Source organism: Mizuhopecten yessoensis, unplaced genomic scaffold (assembly GCF_002113885.1).
Source record: "Mizuhopecten yessoensis strain PY_sf001 unplaced genomic scaffold, ASM211388v2 scaffold9847, whole genome shotgun sequence".
Taxonomy (NCBI): domain Eukaryota; kingdom Metazoa; phylum Mollusca; class Bivalvia; order Pectinida; family Pectinidae; genus Mizuhopecten; species Mizuhopecten yessoensis.
Window position 1 is genome coordinate 1,572,272 of NW_018408252.1, and position 27,175 is coordinate 1,599,446.

The 27,175-nt window shown below is 34.8% G+C and overlaps 2 protein-coding genes across 2 annotated transcripts; one reads left to right on the top strand and one right to left on the bottom strand.

Moving 5' to 3' along the window:
• Nucleotides 1-335: 335 nt before the first annotated feature.
• Nucleotides 336-11,313, bottom strand: LOC110458851 (sperm-associated antigen 7 homolog). Its single transcript, XM_021510807.1, has 7 exons — nucleotides 11,073-11,313; nucleotides 8,415-8,482; nucleotides 7,633-7,721; nucleotides 6,710-6,794; nucleotides 3,554-3,643; nucleotides 2,689-2,845; nucleotides 336-1,522 (listed from the first exon to the last, which is right to left on the bottom strand). The coding sequence occupies exons 1-7, from the start codon at nucleotides 11,149-11,151 to the stop codon at nucleotides 1,359-1,361; spliced, it is 732 nt and encodes a 243-aa protein (XP_021366482.1). The 5' UTR covers nucleotides 11,152-11,313; the 3' UTR covers nucleotides 336-1,358.
• Nucleotides 11,314-11,392: 79 nt separating this feature from the next.
• LOC110458853 (NADH dehydrogenase [ubiquinone] 1 beta subcomplex subunit 5, mitochondrial-like) lies at nucleotides 11,393-26,079 on the top strand. Its single transcript, XM_021510808.1, has 6 exons — nucleotides 11,393-11,560; nucleotides 18,463-18,548; nucleotides 20,248-20,314; nucleotides 21,830-21,891; nucleotides 23,833-23,939; nucleotides 25,658-26,079. The coding sequence occupies exons 1-6, from the start codon at nucleotides 11,452-11,454 to the stop codon at nucleotides 25,788-25,790; spliced, it is 564 nt and encodes a 187-aa protein (XP_021366483.1). The 5' UTR covers nucleotides 11,393-11,451; the 3' UTR covers nucleotides 25,791-26,079.
• The last annotated feature ends 1,096 nt before the right edge of the window (nucleotides 26,080-27,175 follow it).

Consider the following 27,175-nt stretch of genomic DNA (forward strand, 5'->3'; position numbering starts at 1 on the left):
ATTATACGCTACCAGTCGTAATATTTGCTATGTTACTCCTTTTCGTTTGACGATTAAGTGTACAGAATTTTGGTATGCTGTGATTTTAACTTTTTCTTATAAAATCTACCAATAAGATCCGTGTATTCGGATTACATAGTGTCCGAATATACAGAAATACCCCAAACTACAGTAAACACACTACATCTCCAGCAAACATGCAGGCATACACACATAGGGAGATATTAGCCATGTGGTATAGGACTAGTAGATAGCGCCTGATAAGGCAGCTCCTGCGAATTCCTCAAAATTGTATTGATTAATTTATATGCTATTTGTATTAATTGTCAATCTATGTACTGTAAAGCGCTTTAGAGTGGCTTATGTTAGCTAGATAGGGCACTATTTTAAATGTTGTATATCATTATAATTCATACTTGATCTTGGAAAAATCCATTGAAATACATGTACTGTTAAAAGTTCTGTATTACTCTCATTCAATTAAACTCACTCAATTAAATACCTCTAAAACTGGTACATTCATCAAGTGAAAAAATATCCTAACATCTTTATTAAAGATACATTGAGTTCATTTGAAAATTTAAGAAATAAGTTAACAAAGCTCTGCCACCTGCTCAGTGCTCACACAGTGGGTATGACTATTTCATGATTATGTGAAAAGCATTGTTAGCTTCATGCAGATTGAGAACTAATTACCTCAAATCTCATAAATATTGAAATTAGTAACAAGATGTTTGAGGTATGATTCAAATACATCACACCCTGGTAATTAACCAAAAAAAAATGTGGTTATTAACCAAAACAAATACTGGTAATTAACCAAAAAATAATAATACAATTTTCTGTGAGAACAGCAACTCCATTAGATGTTGTAGCTTCATTTAGCTTTAAAATTGAATTTCTGAAAAGTAATACAGAATTTTCATATTCTTTATTTAATGCTGGTAATGGTTTTGAATCTCAGAGCAAACAAAATTGTTTTTAGTTCTATTAATCATTAAAATATCTAAGAGTCAAATTTCACATACAGCATGTAACAGTTTAACACAGCGATTGAAAATGGAGACCAAATCATTTGTCTTCTGTAATAAACACATTTTTCTTGATGATTTACGGATAATGGGGAAAATGTTTTGATATGATAGAGACAGGAAAAATGAGGTCCTTTTCCTAAATATTCATAGAACATTGTCATTTTATTGTTGGATAATTATTTAAAATTCTTGGCAACTCATGTTTTCTCTCAAGAATTAAATATTTACTAAAAAAATCTTCAACAAAATAGATCCAAGATGTTGAAACTAAATATGACAACATCTTTCTGAATATCTAGCTACATTATTGTACTTCATGGTCGGTCATAACAGCGAGGGATCTTCATTGTCTTTTGCCGTGGTAACGTCTTCTGATTGGCTGCCCGATCCAACGTCTTGTCCCTCCTCCGTTTTCTGTTTTTTCTTCGCCCGTGTGTCTGCCAACACCTGTTCTATCGTCCTGTGGTCCAGTTTATTTTCACTTGGCACTGGAAAACACAGAAACAACGTTAATTTGAGGTCGTTTAGTGACAAAGGATAACCTATATCCATTATAATAGAGGCGCGGTAGTCTAACGGTAGGCTGCTGGGCTCGTTACTAAAGGGTTGCGGATGCCAGTCACGTCATGGCACTGTGTTGTATCTTTGAGCAAGATACTTTACTCCGCTTGTTCCAGTCTACTCAGCTGTAAATGAGTACGTGGTTGGGCAGTGCTAGAATTGTGGAATGCTAACTGAGAGCGCCGAAATGGCAGTAACGGCTGTATGCTCCCCAGGGAGTTGAACAAAATATTGGCTGGTTGCAAAGGCCCTATAACCACGGATAATAATTTTGAGACGACCTCCGAACTAGGTTGTGATAAAGCGATATATAAGAACCTCAAATTATTAATATTATTTGGTAAACTTCATTCTAATGGAATAAATTACATGAATAAAATCTACATCGGAGGTCAAGTCCATACTGCATGAACTTTTTTGAGGTTATTAAATATATTTTTACATCAGTTATGAAGTCAGTGTCATTATGAATTAATAAATTTGGGGTCAAGGCCATTCTGAATAAATAGGTCTGTGGTCTATACCATTTAGAGCACAAAACATACCTAGTATATTTATCAGACACTTTCCCTGCTAACTTTGGTTTGCTACATTATTATTTACAGAGATTAAACTGTTTCTATGACAACTGTTACAGAATGTTTGTTGTGTTGTGACGGGCAATCGGTTTAAAATCAAAATCAATAACCGGTTTGCGATTGGAAGTAGTAAACCGATTGATGATCGATTGCATAATCAGTTCAAAATTCTATCGGACTGAATACCCAAATAAAGTGAGAACACTATCATTAAATCAATAGACAGGCTTGTTAACTGATCGTTAGCTTTTGTTCATTGATAATGAATGGATTTTATGCAGATGATGGTGGGCTAAAAATTGGCGCCAATAATTAACTGTAGTCATTTGAGAGTTTGACGCGGGGGGCACTCTCCATGTTATCTGAAGCAAAGCGACAAGGTTAATCAATGACGTCGTAAGTAAACCACCAGAGTCTTTGCTTTCATTCTCAAATGAAATGCATTTTTTTCTGCTGGTAATGTTCATATAGTGGGTTGCAGCACAAATGTAAATATAGGACTTTGTGAGACTCACCAAATCCATAAGATTTGTTTGCCGTTGTGGTTCTGGCGGCCTCTTTTGCAGCCTCTTCACCAATAAGGTGGCGATACTTATCCTGGTAGTTTGAAGCAGGCATCACCTTTGGGTGTTTAATTCTTGATTCTGCCTCCTCAGACAATCTGTCTATCTCCTAAAAATGACAAAATTTTGACAATGTCCATAAATAAGTGACAACTTTTGTCAAAAAATATGCAGGTCCTCACAACTAAGATGCCACATACATTTTGTTTGTATACAGGTCCTTTTTGTCTTTTGATGTTGATACATGTTTGTAGGAAACCTCACTATCATAAGATAGTGCACAATATAAAATTAAACTTTATATATTTTACAACAATTATGAAAGAAGTCATTTCAACTATTAATCCCTTTTGTTGGGCTGGCTGTTAGTATGCGGGTGGGGGTCTTAATGTGGGATGAAACTGCAGTACCCATATACAGGCCCTGTTCACCTGTTAATATTGACATATACAGGCCCTGTCTACCTTTTAATGTTGATATATACAGGCCCTCACCTGTTAATGTTGACATATACAAGCCCTGCCTACCTTTTAATGTTGACATATACAGGCCCTGTCCACCTTTTAATGCTGATACATACAGGCCCTCACCTGCTGATGTTGACATATACATACAGGCCCTCACCTGTTGATGTTGACATATACAGGCCCTGCCTACCTTTTAATGTTGATACATATAGGTCCTCACCTGTTGATGTTGACATATACAGACAGGCCCTCACCTGTTAATGTTGACATATACAGGCCCTGCATACCTTTTAATGTTGACATATACAGGCCCTCACCTTTTAATGTTGACATATACAGGCACTTTTTACCTTTTGTTTTGCTATTTCCTTTGCTTTGTCAGGATCCCAATCTTCCCCTTTCCTATAGGCAGCAAGCTCTTCGTCAGTAGGTGCAAACTCCTGCCAACAAGATCAAGAAATAACAATCAATCCTTGGTAACACAACATCAATGGTACATGACAAAACCTTTAAGAAAATCAACGTTTCGAAAGGAAAGGTTGGTACCTGACCTTGATGAGGATTGAGATACAAATCTACGTTCACATATGCAGTCCCTGCAAGTTCTGAAATATAGATCTGCTGTGTCCCACTGCAATTACGGTGAATAGGATACTGTATACTATAATTAGCGCCCAGGGCCAGGGTGCTTAAATATATAAAGTGTGAGTTATGATAGAAAAAGTTGTGGAACTCTAACAGTTGTTATCACTGAAGGACATTGTGTACATTCCAGTATGGCTCAAGGTGTCGGATAGCAAGTGATTTCATCTGCTTCACGGTAGGTCAAGCCATGATCACCAAACATAAATCTCTGTTTTAAAGTGGAGGTACTATAAATCATTGACTATAGATCTGGTCAGGTCTGGGAGGGGAAGGGGTCTATATAGTTCTATACAATTCCTCCTCAAAAAAGGGGATAGGCTCTAATTAGGGCGAATATGGTACTTCAGATAATGATATTCTGCCAGTATTTGGTGACCAGGATTATTTTTATCCATATATCTTAGTTTTCTTCATTATCTTATTTTATAGAGTTATCTACCTTCTACATTTTACAGAGTTATCTACAAACCTTCTACATTTTACAGAGTTATCTACAAACCTTCTACATTTTACAGAGTTATCTACAAACCTTCTACATTTTACAGAGTTATCTACAAACCTTCTACATTTTACAGAGTTATCTACAAACCTTCTACATTTTACAGAGTTATCTACAAACCTTCTACATTTTACAGAGTTATCTACAAACCTTCTACATTTTACAGAGTTATCTACAAACCTTCTACATTTTACAGAGTTATCTACAAACCTTCTACATTTTACAGAGTTATCTACAAACCTTCTACATTTTACAGAGTTATCTACAAACCTTCTACATTTTACAGAGTTATCTACAAACCTTCTACATTTTACAGAGTTATCTACAAACCTTCTACATTTTACAGAGTTATCTACAAACCTTCTACATTTTACAGAGTTATCTACAAACCTTCTACATTTTACAGAGTTATCTACAAACCTTCTACATTTTACAGAGTTATCTACAAACCTTCTACATTTTACAGAGTTATCTACAAACCTTCTACATTTTACAGAGTTATCTACAAACCTTCTACATTTTACAGAGTTATCTACAAACCTTCTACATTTTACAGAGTTATCTACAAACCTTCTACATTTTACAGAGTTATCTACAAACCTTCTACATTTTACAGAGTTATCTACAAACCTTCTACATTTTACAGAGTTATCTACAAACCTTCTACATTTTACAGAGTTATCTACAAACCTTCTACATTTTACAGAGTTATCTACAAACCTTCTACATTTTACAGAGTTATCTACAAACCTTCTACATTTTACAGAGTTATCTACAAACCTTCTACATTTTACAGAGTTATCTACAAACCTTCTACATTTTACAGAGTTATCTACAAACCTTCTACATTTTACAGAGTTATCTACATACCTTCTACATTTTACAGAGTTATCTACCTTCTACATTTTACAGAGTTATCTACAAACCTTCTACATTTTACAGAGTTATCTACAAACCTTCTACATTTTACAGAGTTATCTACAAACCTTCTACATTTTACAGAGTTATCTACAAACCTTCTACATTTTACAGAGTTATCTACAAACCTTCTACATTTTACAGAGTTATCTACAAACCTTCTACATTTTACAGAGTTATCTACAAACCTTCTACATTTTACAGAGTTATCTACAAACCTTCTACATTTTACAGAGTTATCTACAAACCTTCTACATTTTACAGAGTTATCTACAAACCTTCTACATTTTACAGAGTTATCTACAAACCTTCTACATTTTACAGAGTTATCTACAAACCTTCTACATTTTACAGAGTTATCTACAAACCTTCTACATTTTACAGAGTTATCTACAAACCTTCTACATTTTACAGAGTTATCTACAAACCTTCTACATTTTACAGAGTTATCTACAAACCTTCTACATTTTACAGAGTTATCTACAAACCTTCTACATTTTACAGAGTTATCTACAAACCTTCTACATTTTACAGAGTTATCTACAAACCTTCTACATTTTACAGAGTTATCTACAAACCTTCTACATTTTACAGAGTTATCTACAAACCTTCTACATTTTACAGAGTTATCTACAAACCTTCTACATTTTACAGAGTTATCTACAAACCTTCTACATTTTACAGAGTTATCTACAAACCTTCTACATTTTACAGAGTTATCTACAAACCTTCTACATTTTACAGAGTTATCTACAAACCTTCTACATTTTACAGAGTTATCTACAAACCTTCTACATTTTACAGAGTTATCTACAAACCTTCTACATTTTACAGAGTTATCTACAAACCTTCTACATTTTACAGAGTTATCTACAAACCTTCTACATTTTACAGAGTTATCTACAAACCTTCTACATTTTACAGAGTTATCTACAAACCTTCTACATTTTACAGAGTTATCTACAAACCTTCTACATTTTACAGAGTTATCTACAAACCTTCTACATTTTACAGAGTTATCTACAAACCTTCTACATTTTACAGAGTTATCTACAAACCTTCTACATTTTACAGAGTTATCTACAAACCTTCTACATTTTACAGAGTTATCTACAAACCTTCTACATTTTACAGAGTTATCTACAAACCTTCTACATTTTACAGAGTTATCTACAAACCTTCTACATTTTACAGAGTTATCTACAAACCTTCTACATTTTACAGAGTTATCTACAAACCTTCTACATTTTACAGAGTTATCTACAAACCTTCTACATTTTACAGAGTTATCTACAAACCTTCTACATTTTACAGAGTTATCTACAAACCTTCTACATTTTACAGAGTTATCTACAAACCTTCTACATTTTACAGAGTTATCTACAAACCTTCTACATTTTACAGAGTTATCTACAAACCTTCTACATTTTACAGAGTTATCTACCTTCTTCCACAACATGACATAACGATCTTCCTCCTCCAGACCAAACGAGAAAGAGGTCATTCCTGCCACGTCTGTAATCTCATGTCTGAAAACAAAAAATATACAGTATATTTAGATTTCAATCTTGGCCTAAGTAATATATATGCTGCTTACTTACAAATCATTGATTTTCGTTCTTATCATTTAGAATTCAGTGGCATCAAGTACGAAACAGGCATTCTTGTGTGTTTTTCAAATTCAATTGTTTGTAAATTAATTAAACAAGTCCCAATTATCGTTCTGAAAACATCGTAGTTGGTTTCTTGGTGCGAAACTCTTATGAAAAGGAGATGACTATCCAGTATAAGGTAGCATACACCCTTAAATAGGTAAAATCTCTGCTATAAGGTTCCACTCATGGAATCCAATGCAGTTTCTTCTTTCATTTTCTGTGCTGTTCTATAAATGTTATTTTACATTTTAACTTCTTTCTAAGACAGCTTTAAATTTATCAACAACAGATATATTTTGGACTATCTAAACCATTTTAATTATAACTCATGATCCTTAGCCAAACCTACCTCTCATTTAGAAGGTACCAGATTATGCTGATTGCATTTTTGATACTTTCCTAATTAATTTAGGAAAAATCGTTAACAAACTGAGGGGTCAAGGTCGATTACTGGCTCCCATTGTCATTTTTAAACATCTGGCATGATGACAGCGATATAAAATAAAAAGTTTAATATACTGTATATTACCGGGAAATTTTTGCTGCAGTTAAATTTGGCATTTTTTTTGTCCTCTGTAATGAGGCCAAATTCATCATTACAGCGAACATTTGGAAACAGCATAATATACATAGTTAAAAATAAGGGCGAATTTAATATTGTGCGAACATGGATCTCCCAGGAAACAGGATAACAGCCTAATAAGGTGCTCACACTATAGCTCGGAAACATTTATCCATTGGTTCAAAACTGTACTTCTGCTTGCTTCCATCTTTCACAAATTCGTGAATCCTCTTCCTGATCTAAACATAAAATAAACTGTACATTTAAGCAATAAGAATAATAAAGGGTCCGTCTCTTTTTATCATGGGAAACAGATAAATCTCATTGGGAGTTATATAGTATATAAAAAAAAATATGAAAAACTGGTGTGCGCTTTGAATTTTATGCGTTGCGAATTTATGCAAAATGCATTTTTTTTCGGTATATACTACGGTTTATAAACTGTATAACCCCAAAATAATCCTAGTTATACCTTCAATACATTGTATCTATATATACATTATACCTGAAGAGCCATGAGAAGGGCGAAAGCTTCTAGATTAGAAGTTAGTTGTTATATCATATTTTTTCTTTACTTACCTACTTCACAGTCTACATTTTAAATCATATCTATATATATATCTTCAATTTTATAAAAAAAAAGGATTAAATGTCCATGTGAAGTAAGTAAATATAGAAAAAATAAGATTTAACTAAAAAATTGGCTGCTTTCACCCTTCACAGGGCTCTTCAGGTTTATTTCCTATAAAAAAACAAATCAAAAACAAAAATCGAAATAAACCTGAAGAGCCCTGTGAAGGGTGAAAACAGCTAGTTTTTTATACGGTCGTTAAATCTGATTTTTTCTATATCTATAATTTATAGAGTTATATGGACACATTTACTAACAGTTACACAATTATTTACATGTATATATAATAAAGTTTGCTTACCTTTCCCCTGAAATCATCTAATTTCTTTTTTTCTGCCTGTTGATGTTTTTCTAGTCTTTCTTTCTGTTCTGGAAATAAAATGAAACAATTTTATAAATTAAGTCTCTGCATTTTTCACAAGATGAATCACTTCAAATTTGTTTAATGAAAACATCACAATATTAAGCCTTCAAGGTTGCGATTGTGTAGCGGGAACTCAACTAGGTCGATCACCAGTAACCTGTTAGATCAATTGGTTAGAGCGTCCGTCTAAAGAGTTCAGGGGACCCTGGTTTGAATCCAGATCTAGTCGTGCTATTTTCCTCTCCTGTTTCAAGTCACTTGTGTGTATGCTTGGCAAGGCGATAACCAATCTGGCTTATATTCCGTCTTTGCGTATTGCAGAGTTATCTTCTCTTGGGAGCAGGTATTGATTGTTATGTCACTTGTTTGTGAGAGTAACGTCATCAATTTTTGAGAAAACGACGTAATTTTCACCCACGAACCAATGACGTAACAATCAATACCTGCTCTCAAGAGAAGATAACTCTGCAATACACAAAGACGGAATATAAATATAAACTGTGTTGTCTTTTGGGTTGCAAAGACTTATAATTGGAAAAAGGAGGGAGGAAGTTATCGGAGCTGGATGGGGTCAATTGATCGTCAATCGCACCATTTCAATCTTATAATCTATATGTGTTTGGGTGTGAGGGTTGCATGCATACTGTGCAGACATATTCCCCTATGACAAATACTTGTCCACTTTTTGAAATTTCTATGGGGGAGATTCTGCATGCTCAAAATTAAAACATTAATAAAATGTGTGTATACACCCCCTAGAGACAAAATAACTCTTTAAAATGACATAATTTGAGTTGTTCTTTCAGATGAAATCATTAGATTAAATAGGAACAGTTAATAAGCAAATTCATTGGTTGAAAATACTAAATTTAAGGGTCCCAAATCGTGAGTCTTTCTGCTAAATAGGGAGGGTTGGCTCAAGTTGAGTCAATTCTGAAACTATATATATATTTCCCCTCAAAATCATAATGCCTAGTTTGGAAATTACCTTTTGAACAGATGTTATTTTTATGGGAGTTTCGTCAAAGTCAGATTGTACATGTATATAGTGTGATACCCATAATACCTGCAGAGATACCCATATTCCTGCAGAGACGTATACATACATGCACACATGTAAGACACAGTATTTCTCTTACCCTGGACAGGTGTATCCGCACTTTTACCGTTGTGAGGTTACTGTAATAGAATCTTTCACCCCCTTGGGGGTGAGATAGGAGAATTTCAACCCGAGGGGGAGGATTCTAAAGTTGCCAAACACGAGGCTTTGCCGAGTGTTTGGCAACTAAAGAATCTTTCCCCGAGGGTTGAGATTCCACTATCTCACCTACAAGGGGGTGAATGATTTTTTTTCTCTTACCCTGTTCTTTCATTGTGTATCATATGCACAATGTAATGATAACGTTACATACTAAATTCAGGGTTGACGTGACGTTGATGGATTGTTGACGTGACCTCATTGTATTGTTAAAGTGACGTCATTCCATTGTTAGGAATAGGGGAATCCCCCCGTCTCAACTCTAGGGTGAGACAAGGAAATCTCGCACCGGTAAAAATGCGGATACACCTGTCCTGGGTAAGAGAATTCCTGGTCTCACCCTAGGGTTGAGACGGGGGGGTTCCCCTTTTCATAACAATGGCATGACGTCCCTTCAACAATACAATGACGTCACGTCAACAATCCATCAACGTCACGTCATTACATTGTGTATATGATACACAATGGTAGAACAGGGTAAGAGAAAAAGAATCATTCACCCCCTTGTGGGTGAGATAGGGGAATCTCAACCCTCGGAGAAAGATTCTTAAGTTGCCAAACACGAGGCTTTAAGATTCTTCCCCCTCGGGTTGAGATTCTCCTATCTCACCCCCAAGGGGGTGAAAGATTCTATTAATATATATATATGTCACTGCAAATACTTAGCCTGATCTACAAGCTCTTATATTATGACTTTGGTTGCTTAATTTTTAGCCAAAGACAACATTTTGCATTTGCTCAGGTCCATGTGTCACTCACAGTGACCGGGTGATGCAGAGGATAGCAAACTTGCCTTTCATTAAGGCAGGTGGCATGGGTACGATTCCCCAATTGAAAGTGATAAGGTATGTGGTCAAATCACGCAGGTTCCAAAATTCTGATCGGTCGACCAATCAGACTTTTTGAAGCCTGAGATTAATTATTATCAGTTTTAGCGGACTTAAGGGTCACTTGCCCGACCATGTTGGTTTTCTCCGGGTTCCTCCCACAATAAGATCCATGTGCGCTAACATCCGGGCTAAGAGTGATAATAATGTAAGTTGTAAAAACTTATTTGTTTTAAAATAAATAATTTATAGGTGGCAGGCCATTTTCCATGCATTTCCCACAGAGCCAATTTGTCAAAGTTTCAACATCACTGTTAGACCTAACAACCAGCTATGCAATACATATTGTATGTATACAGTACTAGTACAGTACAGTAGACTAGTAGATAGCATTAATTTCAGACTCAAAAGGGTGTCATTATCGGCTGTTCATCGCCGAGTGTTTAGTCATTCATACTCTGAAAAATATATTCATATGTAAAAAGCATTATTGTGTAGGTATATTTGTACCTTTGGCTTTCTTTTTTTCGGCATCTCCCATTGTAGGTGGTTTCTGCATAGATCCTAGAATAGACCCTAACAGGTCCATGTTTTGCTTCGACTGGCTTTCTCTAAACAACACGAGGATAAACCTGCTATAATCTACGTAATATTTTATACATTTCCTTAAAAAAATATTTTCATTTTTATATATCTAATAAACGTTAATATCTGTATAAGGTGTAAAAATTTAGACAAAATATCATCGATTTGACGTCAATTTATATTATTACTACAAATATTCACTGATCTGATGGAAAGAAATAACGCAATAGAACATCACGTCCGTGGTTTGTGCGGTCCTGCATTCACCTTGCTGTCGACCTATCGGATGGGAAAATAACACACGATGGTTGTGATCAGCTGTCTACGTCCCTCTGCGCGGGGACTAAAGGCCGTTTTGCCGGTCTTAAGATGTTCACCACCGACAATTTCAGCTTCAAAACAAGTAGGACCAGGTAAATGTTATTCAGCGTGAATTGTTCTATGTTTTGTAATACAAAAAAGGCATCGCGTCTAATTACCCAATACTACCCAATACCACCCAATACTACCCAATACCACCCAATTCTACCCAATACTACCCCATACGATCCAGTTATGAACCAAATACTTCTTTATTACTGTGAAATATCACCTTTGTAGACGTTATTTACTTCCATATGCCATATTTTATCGGGAAATATGCGATTTGGTGCCGAAAACATCACCGAATTGCCGTGACTATGACCCAATACTACCCCATACCACGGAATTAGATTAGATCTAAGTCCGTGCCCATACCACCCAATACTACCCAATACCACCCAATACTACCCCATACGACCAAGTTATGAACCAAATACTTCTTTATTACTGTGAAATGTCACAGTTATTTACTTCTATATGTCACATTCTATCTGGAAATATGCGATTTGGTGCAGAAAACATCACCGAAATGCCGTGACTAGGGGTTCGACGATTTACAGGAACGGGCAGAAATCTATTAATTTTTATATAGGCCTATACATTAATGAATATATATATTAGATCAGAGACGTATATAACACAGTTATGGCTTTATACGTCTCTGATTAGATACATTAAAGTATCATTATCGGGTATAAGATATATTTGATAAAATGATTGCAATTACATGATCGCCATTCGGGGCAGAATCGGACTAAATTATATTTATATTTATATTATTATATCTTTTTTATCGGGTACAAGATACGTCATTTGATAAAAGGATTGCAAAGAATTTAAAAAAAAGTATTGTATTGATATGGATCGGGCAAGAACGGTCGACGATTTACAGGAACGGACAGAAACGGGGCAGGATCGGACTTATTTATATATATTTATTGTATATATTTAATTATCCTTATCTGGTATAAGGTATATTTGATAAAAGAATTGCAATTACAGGAACGGGGCAGGATCGGAATATATATATATATATATATATATAAATTGCCAGGCCGAGGTTCCAATTTATGTCTCTGTTTTATTCTATAAAAAAGGGTTGTTCAGAGAATTATATATTACATATATAATAAATATGTATCTGAGTTATTTTCTCATTTATATATATGACATTGTTATTGCGATGTCATAACACCTGAAACATTGGAAATGACATTATGATAACTAAATTTTAATAACTTCATAACTTATACTCAACTCTTAATAAATAGCATGAATATATTTTGAGTGAATTAATTGGTGTTAATGTGTAGATTACAATCCCATCACGTCTACGATCTTAAAAAAAAGAAAATACGCAATTTTCCAACTCAAAAAAGGGACATCAATCTGAAAATTAAATATTATTCTATATGTAAATATAAGTTAATTGAAATACGTGTTTTACGTAAATAAATATTGAAGTCCATATGTTGGATTGTTAGGCCTTATCTGTTATAGAAAAACGATACTGTATATTAATTGTATATGTAAAGAAGAAAGAAACACGGTGAAACGCTTTAAGTTTCATTTTTTTTCAAAGGCCGATGTGGTCAAAACTGATTATCTAATTCCGTAATAGTAGACAATAGACTTCTTGTTCCAATGTTCAAGCTGGTTTAAGGAAAGGCTACTCTACAACTGAAAATATATTTATCCTTCATGCTTTAATATCTATATACGTTTCAAAAAGTAATTTTGGGGTTTGAAAATACCAATATGATTGAGAAATTACGTGTACAGTTTTGTTAAAGAATTTTAAACATACGTAGCTCCACAGCAAATATAATGGTATATGGTGAAACGGGTAGGTACTCGCTGGATATTGAAATTAAATCTAGAATGATAATGTTTTGGTATAAACTAATTACAGGTGAAAATAAATTGTCTAGTATAATGTACAAGCTTATGCTGAATTTACATAAAAATGATTTCGCTGATTTTAAATGGATTTCATATATCAAGAATCTATTCAATTGCACGGGACTAAGTTTATGTTTAAAATTAGATATTGTACACGGAATTAGATAAAGTCCGTGGTTATGCATTCATATAACTTGATGTTTTTAAAGACTTAAATTTGTTTAAATAAATTTGACGAGTATTTAGTAAGAGTAGATTTACTTTTCACGACCATGTATCTTTAGTATATATTGGAACAAATCTATATTTATACATATTATATCGATAGTTGTTATAAATAAAAAAAAATCCGTAGAATGTTCATGTACGTCAATACGTTTATAACGTTCATTGCATAATAAAATTATTTAAACATTTGTTCTAATTTAGTTGACTACAAGTAATTTTGGGGGAAATCCTCTATTTGCCAATTCTATTCAAAATTTATCTCCGTTTTCGTCTTCATTGCATATTCTATATATATATATATATATATAGTTAAGTCAAGTCAAGTCAATTTTGTTTATTATAGTGTCATATATCACAATTACATCGTACAAGTATATAGTTACACAGTATAAACACATATAGTTACATAATTTATAATATCATAATTTTGTTAAGAACAGCTATTATACATAATACATTAATAAATTAAAACAAACTATCACATGTGCCAATCCAGAGAGCAGGTGATTGGGACAGCCCCTACCTAACAAACTCCTGGATTTTGTCCTTACATATTACATACTATAATAGTTAAAAGGTTTCTTTTATATTTACTGCCTTAAAACATGATGTCTTTAAAAAAACAATAACAATGGTGATAAATAAAATGAATAATTTCCTAGTTCTACATTGTAGTGAAATTTAGATTTCCAAGGGTTGGGGAGCCCCCTTCCAGCGAGGTCTGCTAAATTCACACTAACTAGTAGCTAATTATATTTAAACGGAAGATTATTTTCATAAAAAAATGTTTCTGATTGACACCTGGTATCATATTTAACAAATGCATTAAATAGAAAATGTAATTGTATATGATGTTCAGCCTAAAATGGCTTACAAGACACTGTTTAAAATTATAACTAATCACATAGACTGCTACGTCTTCTGTACATATTATATAAGTGGTTTGCAAGTGGAATTTGTAATTCCTCGGAAGACATTATAAAATTAAATTATAATATATATATTTACCTGTAACTGTGATTTAGATCACGGACTTAGATGTTAAATAAAATTGCAACATCACGGTATCTACCATGTATCTATAGAGATCACATTTACTTGAGATGGCCAACGAGTTGAATAAAGTATATGTGTATACAGTATCTCTGGGAGTCGAATCAAGTTTTCATGTCATTTAGTATTTTGCTTTCGGATGATCAAAGACGTATATATTACGTAATGTAATATATACGTCTCTGGATTGATGTATAAGAAGCGTAACGTAATTCCTTTTATTAATCTATTTAATTTTTACATTACTTAATGACAACCTACTCGTCTACCCTTCATAAGATTGGTCAGGGAACTATATATGGAAAAAATATCTAGCTTGTCCAAAACAGACTATCTGTGAGTTAATCAAGTAATTGAAAGGACTTCGAATCATATACAATCCATATACTTTTTGAATTTCGTAGTATTTGAGTATCTAATTTAACTGAAGGTTCTTCTCCAGCATTGTTATATAATTGATACTGTTATGTTTAACAAAATTGAATAACTAACATTTATGAAAAGTAATTTCAAATTTTCTAAATATTTCCTGCTAAATTTATATATATGATCTTAATAACACCATTTTATGACATGAATAGAATTAATATAGTATCATGTAATTGCAATTCTTTTATCAAATATATCTTATACCCGATAATGATACTTAAATGTATCTAATTAAATATATATATTCATCAATGTATATATAATAATTAATAGTTTTCTGCCCGATCCTGCCCGTTCCTGTAAATCGTCGAACCCCTAGTCACGGCATTTCGGTGATGTTTTCTGCACCAAATCGCATATGTCCAGATAGGATGTGACATATAGAAGTAAATAACTTCAAGAAATGCGATATTTCACAGTAATAAAGAAGTATTGGGTTCATAACTGGATCGTATGGGGTAGTATTGGGTGGTATGGGGTAGTATTGGGTCATAGTCACGGCAATTCGGTGATGTTTTCGGCACCAAATCGCATATTTCCCGATAAAATATGGCAGATGGAAGTAAATAACGTCTACAAAGGTGATATTTCACAGTAATAAAGAAGTATTTGGTTCATAACTGGGTCGTATGGGGTAGTATTGGGTAGTATTGGGTGGTATTGGGTAGTATTGGGTAGTATTGGGTGGTATTGGGTAGTATTGGGTAGTATTGGGTAATTAGACGCACCGGTAGAACTCTTCAACTACATAACACAGCGATGAGTTCGGGTTGTTCCTTTTATTATTGAAATATCGTGTCTATCAAAACTTCATCATTCTGTACTACCTCTTACTTTGTAGCAATATATATGGACATAATATTTATTTTTATTCATATTTTTTTATGTTTGCTCATAGCACAGGAGTCTGAAATACTCGAGAGTCATGCTGTCAAAAATTGATAGTTACATTAATAACTAGACTTAACACTGTGGGCCTGTTCGTTTATGCGGAACAACCGGTTCGGCCGTTTATGAATGTAACAATTTCGGGTATAAATCCTGGCGGACCTGCAAATGTTTATGCAGGCCTTGCATATAAGTTGCAAGGCTTTGTCGAGTCTCGCCTGAAAGCAGCATCAGATTACTAGGTCCAACCTTATTTAATAAACGAACAACTGTGGTCCGACCGGTTTAACCGTTTAAACGAAAACGGCCTGTATAAATGTGGCCCGAGTTTCCTCTGGCCCAAACACCAGATTTAGTCATTTTGACATATACATGTCTGGTGTGGGGGTTGACTAATTAACAAAAAGATGCGGTCCTGAAATCTTCTAAACAAGAATAATATATTCCATTTTCGGTCCGGATCAGTACGGTTTGTTGATTAGTTACCCAATGACCTACAAAAATGGTGTTCTCTCAGGTGGTAAATTTTGAACGACTGAAAATCGAGGACTCTACTGACGGAATTTAGCAGCTGTTGGTGATTATAAGAGCTGATTTGGATCAATAAATGATCCTTGTATCAATGTGTTGTGTCATAGTAGATTTTTGTTGTCAGCATCTCATAACTCTCCGATACCAAAAGGTGTAGGAGAATTCCACGTTTTCATATAGCAGTGTGCTCTAGACCCACACCAGACATCTATCTGTCAAAATGTCTAAGTAAGTCTGGTGTTAGGGCCAGAGGAAACTCGGGCTATATAACATATATACTATAAAAATCTGTTATTAATGCTTTATCAATTGTTTCTTTTATGACTGGTTATGTACAAGTCAATTACGTAAAGATTAAAAAAGATGACTTTAGAAAGTTAATTATTGCGTTCATAGGTTTTTTGTTTTTTTTACATATACCAGTAGTCCCATTAATATTATTACTGAGCATTTTTTGAAGCTATCTCCCGGTAAAAATCTTAACATAACCTGGATGATGACAAAAAGAATACTCATAAACTATCTGCACTTTTACTTTTTGAACCTTTTTGCTAAATCAAACAAATAAAATTAGTCCTGATGCACTGACAAAAAGAAAACACAACTATATCAGCTCCAAGATTTTCCAATTATTTTTTGTCCCTCTGTAAAAACATAAAACTTAACTGATGAAGACCAATGCAATTGAGCATGAATTGTTTGTGACGTCATAGTAAGATAATCTTCTACAAGAAAGTTTCATGCATGCCATTATCACATTTTTTGCAATGAACTTTGATATTTTCTAAAACTTTTGAGTAAAAAAAAAATACTCAAAAGTTTTAGAAAATATCAAAATTCTATGTAAAATTAAAATTAAATTGGAACATGGAGGGGTCAATTTCAGTTTTGAGGGGTCAATGGCCCCCTCCAGGATTATCTCTGAGAGTTCAGATATATAATTGGTAAAAATGCTCCTCGCATCAAAAATCAAATTTCTAGGTAAGGGGTGTACAAAAAATGCTTTATACCATTGGAAACGTAGATAATGTTTCTTTCAAAAGCCTCGATCCCTGTAGAATGTATTATCCTCCACAGATCTCCTTTTTCTCACACACACAATATTTCAATGTTTCAAAGATTTTTGCAGTCATACTGCCATTTTTCGCATATTCATGTCAGAGGTTGACATCAGCCTTGTGAATTGACCTCCATCTCGATTCCAGGTACTTTTTCGAATCGACGGGAATTTTCTGAAACATAGCATGTTAAAATGAAACATATTTGGTGAAATTATCAGCGATCCAAAATGAAAAACTTGTCCATTGTTATGACCGAAAACAGATTATTTTTTATTTTTTCATATTTTTTATCGTTTTCAAGACAAGACAAAACATATATGACATTGTTCATAAGTACATGTTTGCTTAGTACATGACTGTTCAAACATATTAAAATTAAACAAAGGTGTCTATAAAGTTTTAACAGTTTTGTAAACTTTTTTTACACTCCTCATCATCATTCATCAACATCATCATCATCTGTCATGTACACATTGTACATGCTTTGCATATTTCTGACATTAAAAGTAGTATCACCTAGGCCTATACTCATTCGGGTAGAGTACATCAATAGGGGCTGCGGTTGCCAAGTGGTTAAGGCGTGTGACACTCTGCTACCACTATAGCCCTTCACCACTGGGTCGCGGGTTCGAGACCTACGTGGGACAGTCGCCAGGTACTGGCTGTAGGTTGGTGGTTTTTCCCCGGGAACTCCAGCTTTCCTCCACCACCAAAACCATGGCACGTCCTTAAATGACCATATATAGATGTTAATAGGACATAAAACAAAAACAAACCGAACTAAACCAAAAAAGTAGAGTACATCAATGTAAATCTCAGAAGTTTTGGTTGCAATTTTTCTTTTTTCTTTTCTTTTGCAGTTATCATGTCGTGCAGAGGGGGAGCAGGCAGGGCTATGCCGATGAGGACTGGTCTATACTTGGATCGACTGTGGAGAGATGGTGTGGTGGGTATCGGGCCAGAACAAACCAATTTTTACCTTTTAAGAATCTCTGTCCAACTTAAGACAAAACACCAGAGGTGTCACTGTGTTTGTTCGTATATACAGTAACCTCCGCTTAATTTTAGTTTTGGCCGTTACTGTAAATGGAGAGTGGTGTCGGTGTTCTTCCGCCGGGAAACCAGTGACCCCGGAATTTTGTTTTAGCTGTAACTGTAGCCCAATTGGACAGATGTATTTTCTTAGATTCCTCCGAAGGTTTGGTCGTCTTTATGGAATGAATCATCAAAGTCATAGTCATGCTGGAAAAAAACAGCTTCCAAATTCTCAATGCGTAGTTGCAGTTTCAAGGGTCAAAATAAGTGCGAAATAGACACGTCCTTTCACACCCAAAGTCAAAGCTCATTTTGGGAGTCAAAAAATACTCTGAAAGGCCAAATGAAAGCTTAGTGTATCGCTGTACAGCCACTTTACTGCTTTTTATGTGTTTATAATCTCAAAGCACCACATTGAGACCAAATGTAATTTTGTTCATGAACACTTAAGACATTTTTCAAGTTTCATATTCCAAAGTACATGTATCTCCCTTTGTACCTAGTTGAGAGCAAATATGATCAAAATGCACCTGTCAGGAAAATATCTGTAATTTGATCATTATTAAAACAAGAAACGATACAGATATTTCCTTTATATTTTTCTCAATAAATTGTATGGGTTTCAACTCATTGACCCTGAATGAATTGGAAGGGTTCAAATGTGTCCTCAGGGGTGAATGAGTTAAAAAAAAAAATGGAAATAAAATAAAGACATTTATTAGTTAGCAGTGTACATTGGGTACTGTTGCCTTGGGTGATCGGGGATCAATCTAGGTTTTAGGGGAATGTACCCTTTTCAGATTTAGGGGAAACTGTATTTTTGATACAAGGCTAGCGTCATGAAGGTAAAAGATTCCAATTTATAAACAATTTTAAGCTTAAAATCTTAGAATTGTTGTTCAAATCATGTGAAGAAAATGTATGCTGTATTATGTATTTTAACTGTTGAATTTTAAAGAAAACATATAGGGGAAATACTTTTGAAGGAAATACTATTTTCTTGTTGAAATAGGGGAATTTTGAAGCACATGGGGGAGTTTCAAAAAACAGGTGAATTTTTCTTTTGTAGGGGAAACTACCCATAAACATTAGTGAAACAAGTCTAAATTGATTCCAGGTGATATGTTTGTTTCAATTGAATAACCCCTGTAGTATTTCACATGCACAGATGCATCTATCAAAACTAAGGAAAAAATCTGCTTTAAAATTGGCATATTCATGATTAAGTGGACTATGGGAGCTGGACACATCTGTATATTTTATCAAGAAAAGAAAGATATTTCTGCAAGGCCAGAGGGATATTTTGGCCATACTGCTTTAAGCAACTTCTTTCCTAGAATCATGAGTTCGATATCAGCAATGTGATAATTGGTATTACAATATTATTGCCAGCCTGTAATCAATTATCAGTCATATTACCTGTTTTGCTGGCACAAACACTGTCTGACAAATTGTGTTTTCATTGAATTGTTATGTTATTCAAAGTATAAAAAAATTTGACTTGTAATAACTTGTGTCAACATTGTCAACATTTCTTGATCGTCACTAATTATCAACATTGTCAACATTTCTTGATCGTCACTAATTGTCAACATTTTTTTTTTGTACAGCAATTCTTCCTCGTTTTGGGAACCATACCAGCTCTAGGGATTATCACTTTATCCAACCTGTTCAGCAGTAAGTCAGATATTATCATCTTTAGTGCCCTGCATCAGAGATTTAGCCCTCTTTCACAGAAAAAAAACAGGAGTTATATATCAGCCTGATATTGCAAAAAAATAATTTGTAAAGGCCAGATATTAAAGGGGGACAGCAAGGAGAGAATTAAATAACAAAACTCTGGACGATATTAATAATATACAACATTTGATATAGCGCCCTATCTTGCTAACATAAGCCACTTTACAGTGCATAGATATACATTAATCAATACAATTTTGAGGAATTCGCAGAAGCTGCCTTATCAGGCGCTAACTACTTGTCCTATGCTACACCTTGCTAGTATCACCCTATGTGTGTATGCCTGCGTGTGTGCTGGAGATGTAATGTGTTCTGTTTGTAGCTATATATATAGTGGGACCGTGCTTTCAAGGGTATCATTTATAGTGCCACCTCACTTGAATGCTACAGCACAGATACTGCAACATCCACCCCAGACCATTTTATGTTGGAGTGAATATGGTTTGTCAATCTTGACATGTTCTCAGTTTACAGATCATCCAATAAGCCCGAACAATTGGTCAAGTGCCGTTGTTGTTAGTCATGTCACCTATGGAAGGCAGATGAATTACATTATTAGGCACGGTAGTCTAGTGGTCAGACGCCAGGCTCGTGACCGAAGGGTTGTGGGTTCGAGTCATGTCACAGCACTGTGTTGTATCTTTGAACTAGATACTTTACTCCGCTTGTTCCAGTCTACTCAGCTGTAAATGAATATGTGGTTGGGCAGAGCTTGAATTATTGAATGGTAGCTGTGAGCGCCTAAATGGCAGCATCGGCTGTATGCTCCCCGTGGAGTAGAGAAAGATATTGGCTGGTTAGAAATTAAAGGCCCTATAACCACGGATAATAATCCACGGTGGCCAAGTGGTTAAGGCATCTGACATTTTGCTACCACTAGCCCTCCACCACTGGATTGCGGGTATGAGACCTATGTGGGGCAGTTGCCAGGTACTGGCTGTAGGTTGGTGGTTTTTCTCAAGGAACTCCGGCTTTCCTCCACCACCAAAACATGGCACGTCCTTAAATGACCCTAGCTGTTAATAGGGCGTAAAACACAAACAAACCAAACCAAATGTTTGCTCCCAAGGGAGTTAAGAAAGATATTGGCTGGTTGCAAAGGCCCAGCAAATCACTCAATAACCACAGATAATTAATTTATGAACTGCAATGAGACAACCTATGACCTAGGTTGTGATAAAGTGATATATATATATAAGAACCTCAATTTTTTAAAATTATTATTATACCTGAATGTATACATGTTGAACATTCAATGTTTTTCATCTGTTTATCTTGAATTATAGTCTATCCAACGTACGTATGCAATTAAGCGATACCAAAGTAAGCCTTTAACATTTTCTTGGAATTTTTTTTTTTCATTTTTTTTTCAATGTTTAATGAAACTTGGATAGTGAATATTTCTTAAATAATTGTGGATTGAAAATTGTTGTATATTTCAATATTTTTCAGCTCACGGTGAATTAACGGATTTACCTGAGGATCAAAACCCTCAAACCTGGGAATATCACAAGGTAAATAATTTAGATGTAAAATAAAATTCTTCATTGTCATAATTTGTCCATTTTTGTTTGATTAAATCCATTTATTCACTGTGTTCCTCTGCGACACACTATTGTAGCATTGTTTTGAATTAGACATTATTAGCTCACCTGCCCTAATAAGGGCAAGTGAGCTTATATCATGGTGCAGTGTCCTTCGTCCGTCCGGTGTCCATCCGTCAACTTTTCCTTTAAACAACTTCTTCTGAAGAACAGACAGGCCTAGAGTCATTATGTGTGGTTAAAAGCTAAGTTGGTTGGAGCCCAACAGCCTTTCAGAACGAAAATGACCTTGACCTACTTTCAAGGTCACGGGGAACAAATGTGTCTAACACTTCGAACGACTTCTTCTGAAGAACTAAAAGGTATATAAGAATCTGCATATTTGGCTGGTGGCTTCCTGGGATAGAGCCAGACAAAGTTTGAGAATGAAAATGACCTTGACCTACTTTCAAGGTATCTGGTGTCAAATGTGTCAAACTCTTCAAACGACTTCTTCTGATGAACTGAAAGGTATAGAAACTTAATATTTGGCTTGTAACTTCTTTAGATTGAGCACGATAAAGTTTAGGAATGAAAATGCCCTTGACATACTTTCAGGGTCACAGGGGTCAAATATGTCAAAAACATCAGACGACTTCTTCTGAATAATCGAAAGGAATGGATTCATAAGATTTGTCTTGTAGCTTCTTGGGATAGAGCCAACAATGTTTGAGAAGGACTGACAAGGTCACAGGGAAAATATGTCAAACACTTTCAAACAAGTTCTGAAGAAGAACCAAAAAGCATAGAATCATTTAATATTATTTGGCTAGTAGTTTCAACAAATGGATCCGATAAAGTTTGCAAGTGAAATATTTGTAAATATTCAGGTGAGCAATACAGGCCCTCTGGGCCTCTTGTTACAGGTTAAGTTTGGTAACCTATAAACATTGTCTAAGATATACACCTGTGTTTGAGAATTTTGATGGCGTCATATACCTGACCAGAATTCGTTGATTCGTCTATTGTCAGTTGTATTGATTTCCAGAAGATGTATACCTATTTGATAATAATTTTCACATAAACTCGGGTAACAACACATCGTGTATCAACTGTATCTTTTATTGATGTTTGACATAAATAAATTTGTTGATCGTCATTTGTCTTTAAGTTCCATGTACCAAAGGAGATAATCTCTTATGTCCAAGATTGCGGTCAGCCAGAATCGTAGATTTTTTCGTGAAAAAGAAACTTGGAATTGCCTACACTTATGTATTTTGCACACCCCCCACTTTGGGCATTAAATTTTTCAAAAAAAGTGTGGAAATTACACCAGTTTTTACAGTTCTGTTTGCTAGAGTTAAAATTCTCCCTCCATTCACCAACTTATTTCCAGTTTTACCTGCATTTACTGTTGACAAGACTATAAATCTAACAGACAATAAGAGAAATAGTATAATTGAAATATTATTTATTGGAGCCCAAAATTAGCCTCAATGCATAGCATGTCAAAAACCTTTGACAGTAAAACACCTGTTGTTAGATTGCATTGACCCTCAGCCAACACAGGAAAAATTTACATAATTATATCGCAAATCTCTTTTCGAAACTGTTGCTGTTGTTATAATTCTAAACCACCTGAAAACTGTTGATCTGTTTATTTATAATCGTAGCCACTTTGGCATTTGTCTTCTACCATCATTTGAATTTGTATGATGTCATTTCTTTTAGCATGCTCTATCGACCTTTTATTGGCCCTAGTTATGTCTACTGTGTTGATTGGTGGTTAAAAATGTAATAATGATAATAAAAGTATAAAGGGAGTTATGACTACCAATGAAACCAGAATAATGAGACAATGAAAATTGGGATATAAATGTGTATACTTTTCAATAGTGTCCGTGTTGTCATACTGAATTATTGTTTTCACAGCATCCCATCACCAGGTTTATAGCGAAGTATATCGTGCGTTCGCCAGAGAAGCTTTACGAAGTCCACATGGCAATGATGTACGAACAGGACCAGAAGAGAAGATTAAGGTTAGTAAAAGTTAAAATATATATGTAGTGTTTTGTCGGATTCAACATTCTCGTGCACTCTCTGTACTGTCATGATATCATTACAGCCAAACCTGCTCGTGTGACCACCTTCATTAAGAGACCACCTGTATTAAGAGGCCACTTTTAGTGATTTCATTGAGATTTGAACCTACATGTATATTAACTCGTTCACCCCTGAAATTTCATTTTGAAAATTTCCCCAACTTTTGAATTGGAAGAATTCATATGTGTCTTCAGGGGTGAACGAGTTAAGACAACTTTCATTAAAAGACCAGTCCCCAGGCACAGGCTGAAGTGGAGTGGTGCGGGGCCGAGGATGGCAGTGAGGCACTTTTCTAGGGCTACATGTACATCTTTGACCCTTAGAAACATTTCTCCCCGCCCACAACACATACTCTAACAAGCAATTTTTACACATTACCTAAATACCTTTAATAAAAGCTAGTGCCACCTCAGCTCACTCGCTTACCCCTCCTTCCTCTTTTCTATTACAAAAAAGTATGAGAGATGCAATAAGAAACAACTACCAGGTATATACATGCTGCATTAAGCTGCAAGTCAATTTTGACCACAGAACCAGACTCGAGACAGGTGATTTTAGTTCAGCTTGCACAAAATGCATGCATGATAATGTGAAGATATTTTTTCCATCCACCCTGTGTTCTACATCAGGCTTACCTGGTAATTGGCATTTAACTTGCTACGGTGAAACCTGCAGGGCGGTCAAATTCAACTGATGTTCCACTCTTTTTATGACCATCTTATTAGGACTGCAATGATACATTAACATGACGATACGATACGTGTCAGGGTACTGTGGTCACGATACGATACGATACGAATCATGATACATATACTAGAAGTAACAGTAGAAGCAAAGAGAAAAGATATGTTGCAAATTTTAAATGGCAATATTACAACTGGAATCAGACTCGGTCCAAAATAGGCACGACTTTAAAGTTTTACACGATTCACGTCTTTCGACGTGCATGCCAAGCTGGAGCTGTAAATCGCCATGTTGTAATTGATATGAGTAGACTCAATTCAGAAACGACAAACTCAGGAAAATATGGTAGACCCTGTGTATTGTAACCTCCCAAAAATAATTTGTTTGGTACCGTATTCAAAGTATTGTGAATCGATTTATCGTCGCACGGTATATCGTTGCAGCCCTACTAATATTACAGATTTGCAAACATCTTAGGAGCCCAATGTAGGAGATCTCCCTCCTCTGCGTTTTCAAGTGTGTGAGACTTTTGATGGCATCGTGGCATAACATTGTTTCGGTTGCTGAGATCAATCTACAAATGTATGAAACAAATCTTGGCTTCCTGTGAAAACTACATCATATGAGCTATTTTTTCAATCCAATTCAGTGTACTACAATGTACATGTGCGCATTGATGGTCAAAGCGGGGCACAGGCGAGTCATATCAATCTGAATGGCTTGTTTAACTGGGAACAAGAAAACACAGCATTGATGAGGTTCTGAGCATGTACAATACTTACTACTGGCATGTCCAGTAAAAAAAATAAACATGCCTATTTTACCATGGACTTAAATTCTGTGGTTGTATGGACTGTTCTGAAATGTCAAACATTCTGTTTCTCATTTTCATTTATTCTATTTGTGAAGGGTTAGAATTTCAGTATATCAATGTATTTTTTTTTAGAGTTTTATGAATTTATTTTTGCAGGTTACTTGAGCGCCAGGTGAAGCGTGTGATGTTGGACAGACAGGATGTTCGTGGTTGGTATTACTTCCAGGGTTCCACCGATATCAAACAGCAAACTGCCGATGAAGAGGATCCTCCCGGTACTCCTTTCTAAGATCTTTAGTGACTTATATGCAAGTGAGCGAATGTGTGTGTGTGTGTAATAATATTGTTTGTTTGCATTTCATCTAGCCAATTACTTGGTTCTTGAGACGAAAGGTTTGAAATTGTGAACATGTCTATGGACAAAAGTTTCCAAATAGACTCGATTCTTTCAAAGTTTTTTGATGCTTTGAATATACCAGATAATTTTTCAGACTCAAAATGCATTACCCAGAATGAAAATTAAGAAATAAGTTTCTTCTTATGTGCTTTGAGGGTAATAAACTGTTGTAGAAATTTTACTCCTTTTATTGTTTTTTCATTTACATTAAACTCCAGGTTATTGATCAAGAAAGATATTAACTTAGGGAGTGATTTGTATTATTAACCTGTACAACGATGTGATTTTTCACATCTCACTCATATTAATTTAGGGTTTATCGCCCATACATGTAGCATATGAATGAACCTGATTTTACAAGCTTTTTAGTGATCTTAGCATTCTAGAACCTGATTTTACAAGCTTTTTAGTGATCCTAGCATTCTAGAACCAGATTTTACAAGCTTTTTAGTGATCTTAGCATTCTAGAACCTGATTTTACAAGCAGTTCAGTCAAAGCCTGACAAAAAAATATTATTTTTTGTTTGAAAAGAAAGGTTTGAATGACCTGAAACAGCTGAGAAAATGACTCGGGTTGTACAAGAATGACACTCATTTTACAAGTGTTTCAATGATAGATTAAAACATTTGAATGACCCCGACATCACACCCATTTAAGTGAGAGATTTAAGAAATAGCATTTTAATCACACTGACTCTAGGTGACAGACTGCAGGAAAAGGGATTAAATTACCTTATATTACAAACGTTGTAGTTGGACAGATGAAAAAAAAGCGTCTCAAAAACTGTAGGAATTATGCATCTGAATGAACATGATTTTACAAGTGTTTAACTGATACAGATGGAAGAGTTCGAATGAGCAAGTTTTTATAAGCATTGAAGTAAGACCAATGATAAAAAGTGCAGAATGATCATAATTTTACAAGAATTTCAGTGACACTTAAAAAAAAAAGATTTAATTACCATAATTTACAATTGTTTTACTAAAACAAAAAGCTACAGGTGTGTTCGTGAAACTGTTGGAACAAAGCGTTTGAAAGACCCTGATGAATGAAAAGAGTTTGAAAGACCATGGTTTTACAAGCGCTTTAGAGACGTTGAAGATAAGTTTTCAAATAACCGTGATTTACAAGCGTTTTTGTAAAACCAGTCTGAGAAAAGTGCTGAAAGACCCTGTTTTTACATGCGTCTTATTGACGCAGAGAAGAAATGTGTCCAAATGAGCAGGATTTAACATCTGTCGGTACAATCGGTACAATTTCAGGAACCCAAATGATT

What these genes read in the sequence shown, in the direction of transcription:
- LOC110458851 (XM_021510807.1), bottom strand. Translation starts at nt 11,151, where the DNA reads ATGGACCTGTTAGGGTCTATTCTAGGATCTATGCAGAAACCACCTACA. An exon ending in TAGATGATTTCAGGGGAAAG is followed by an intron (nt 7,722 to 8,414) that starts GTAAGCAAACTT and finishes TTTTATGTTTAG; the next exon opens with ATCAGGAAGAGGATTCACGA. An exon ending in ATGTCATGTTGTGGAAGAAG is followed by an intron (nt 3,644 to 6,709) that starts GTAGATAACTCT and finishes TCTTGTTGGCAG; the next exon opens with GAGTTTGCACCTACTGACGA.
- LOC110458853 (XM_021510808.1), top strand. Translation starts at nt 11,452, where the DNA reads ATGGTTGTGATCAGCTGTCTACGTCCCTCTGCGCGGGGACTAAAGGCC. An exon ending in AAACCTGGGAATATCACAAG is followed by an intron (nt 21,892 to 23,832) that starts GTAAATAATTTA and finishes TTGTTTTCACAG; the next exon opens with CATCCCATCACCAGGTTTAT. An exon ending in GACCAGAAGAGAAGATTAAG is followed by an intron (nt 23,940 to 25,657) that starts GTTAGTAAAAGT and finishes TTATTTTTGCAG; the next exon opens with GTTACTTGAGCGCCAGGTGA.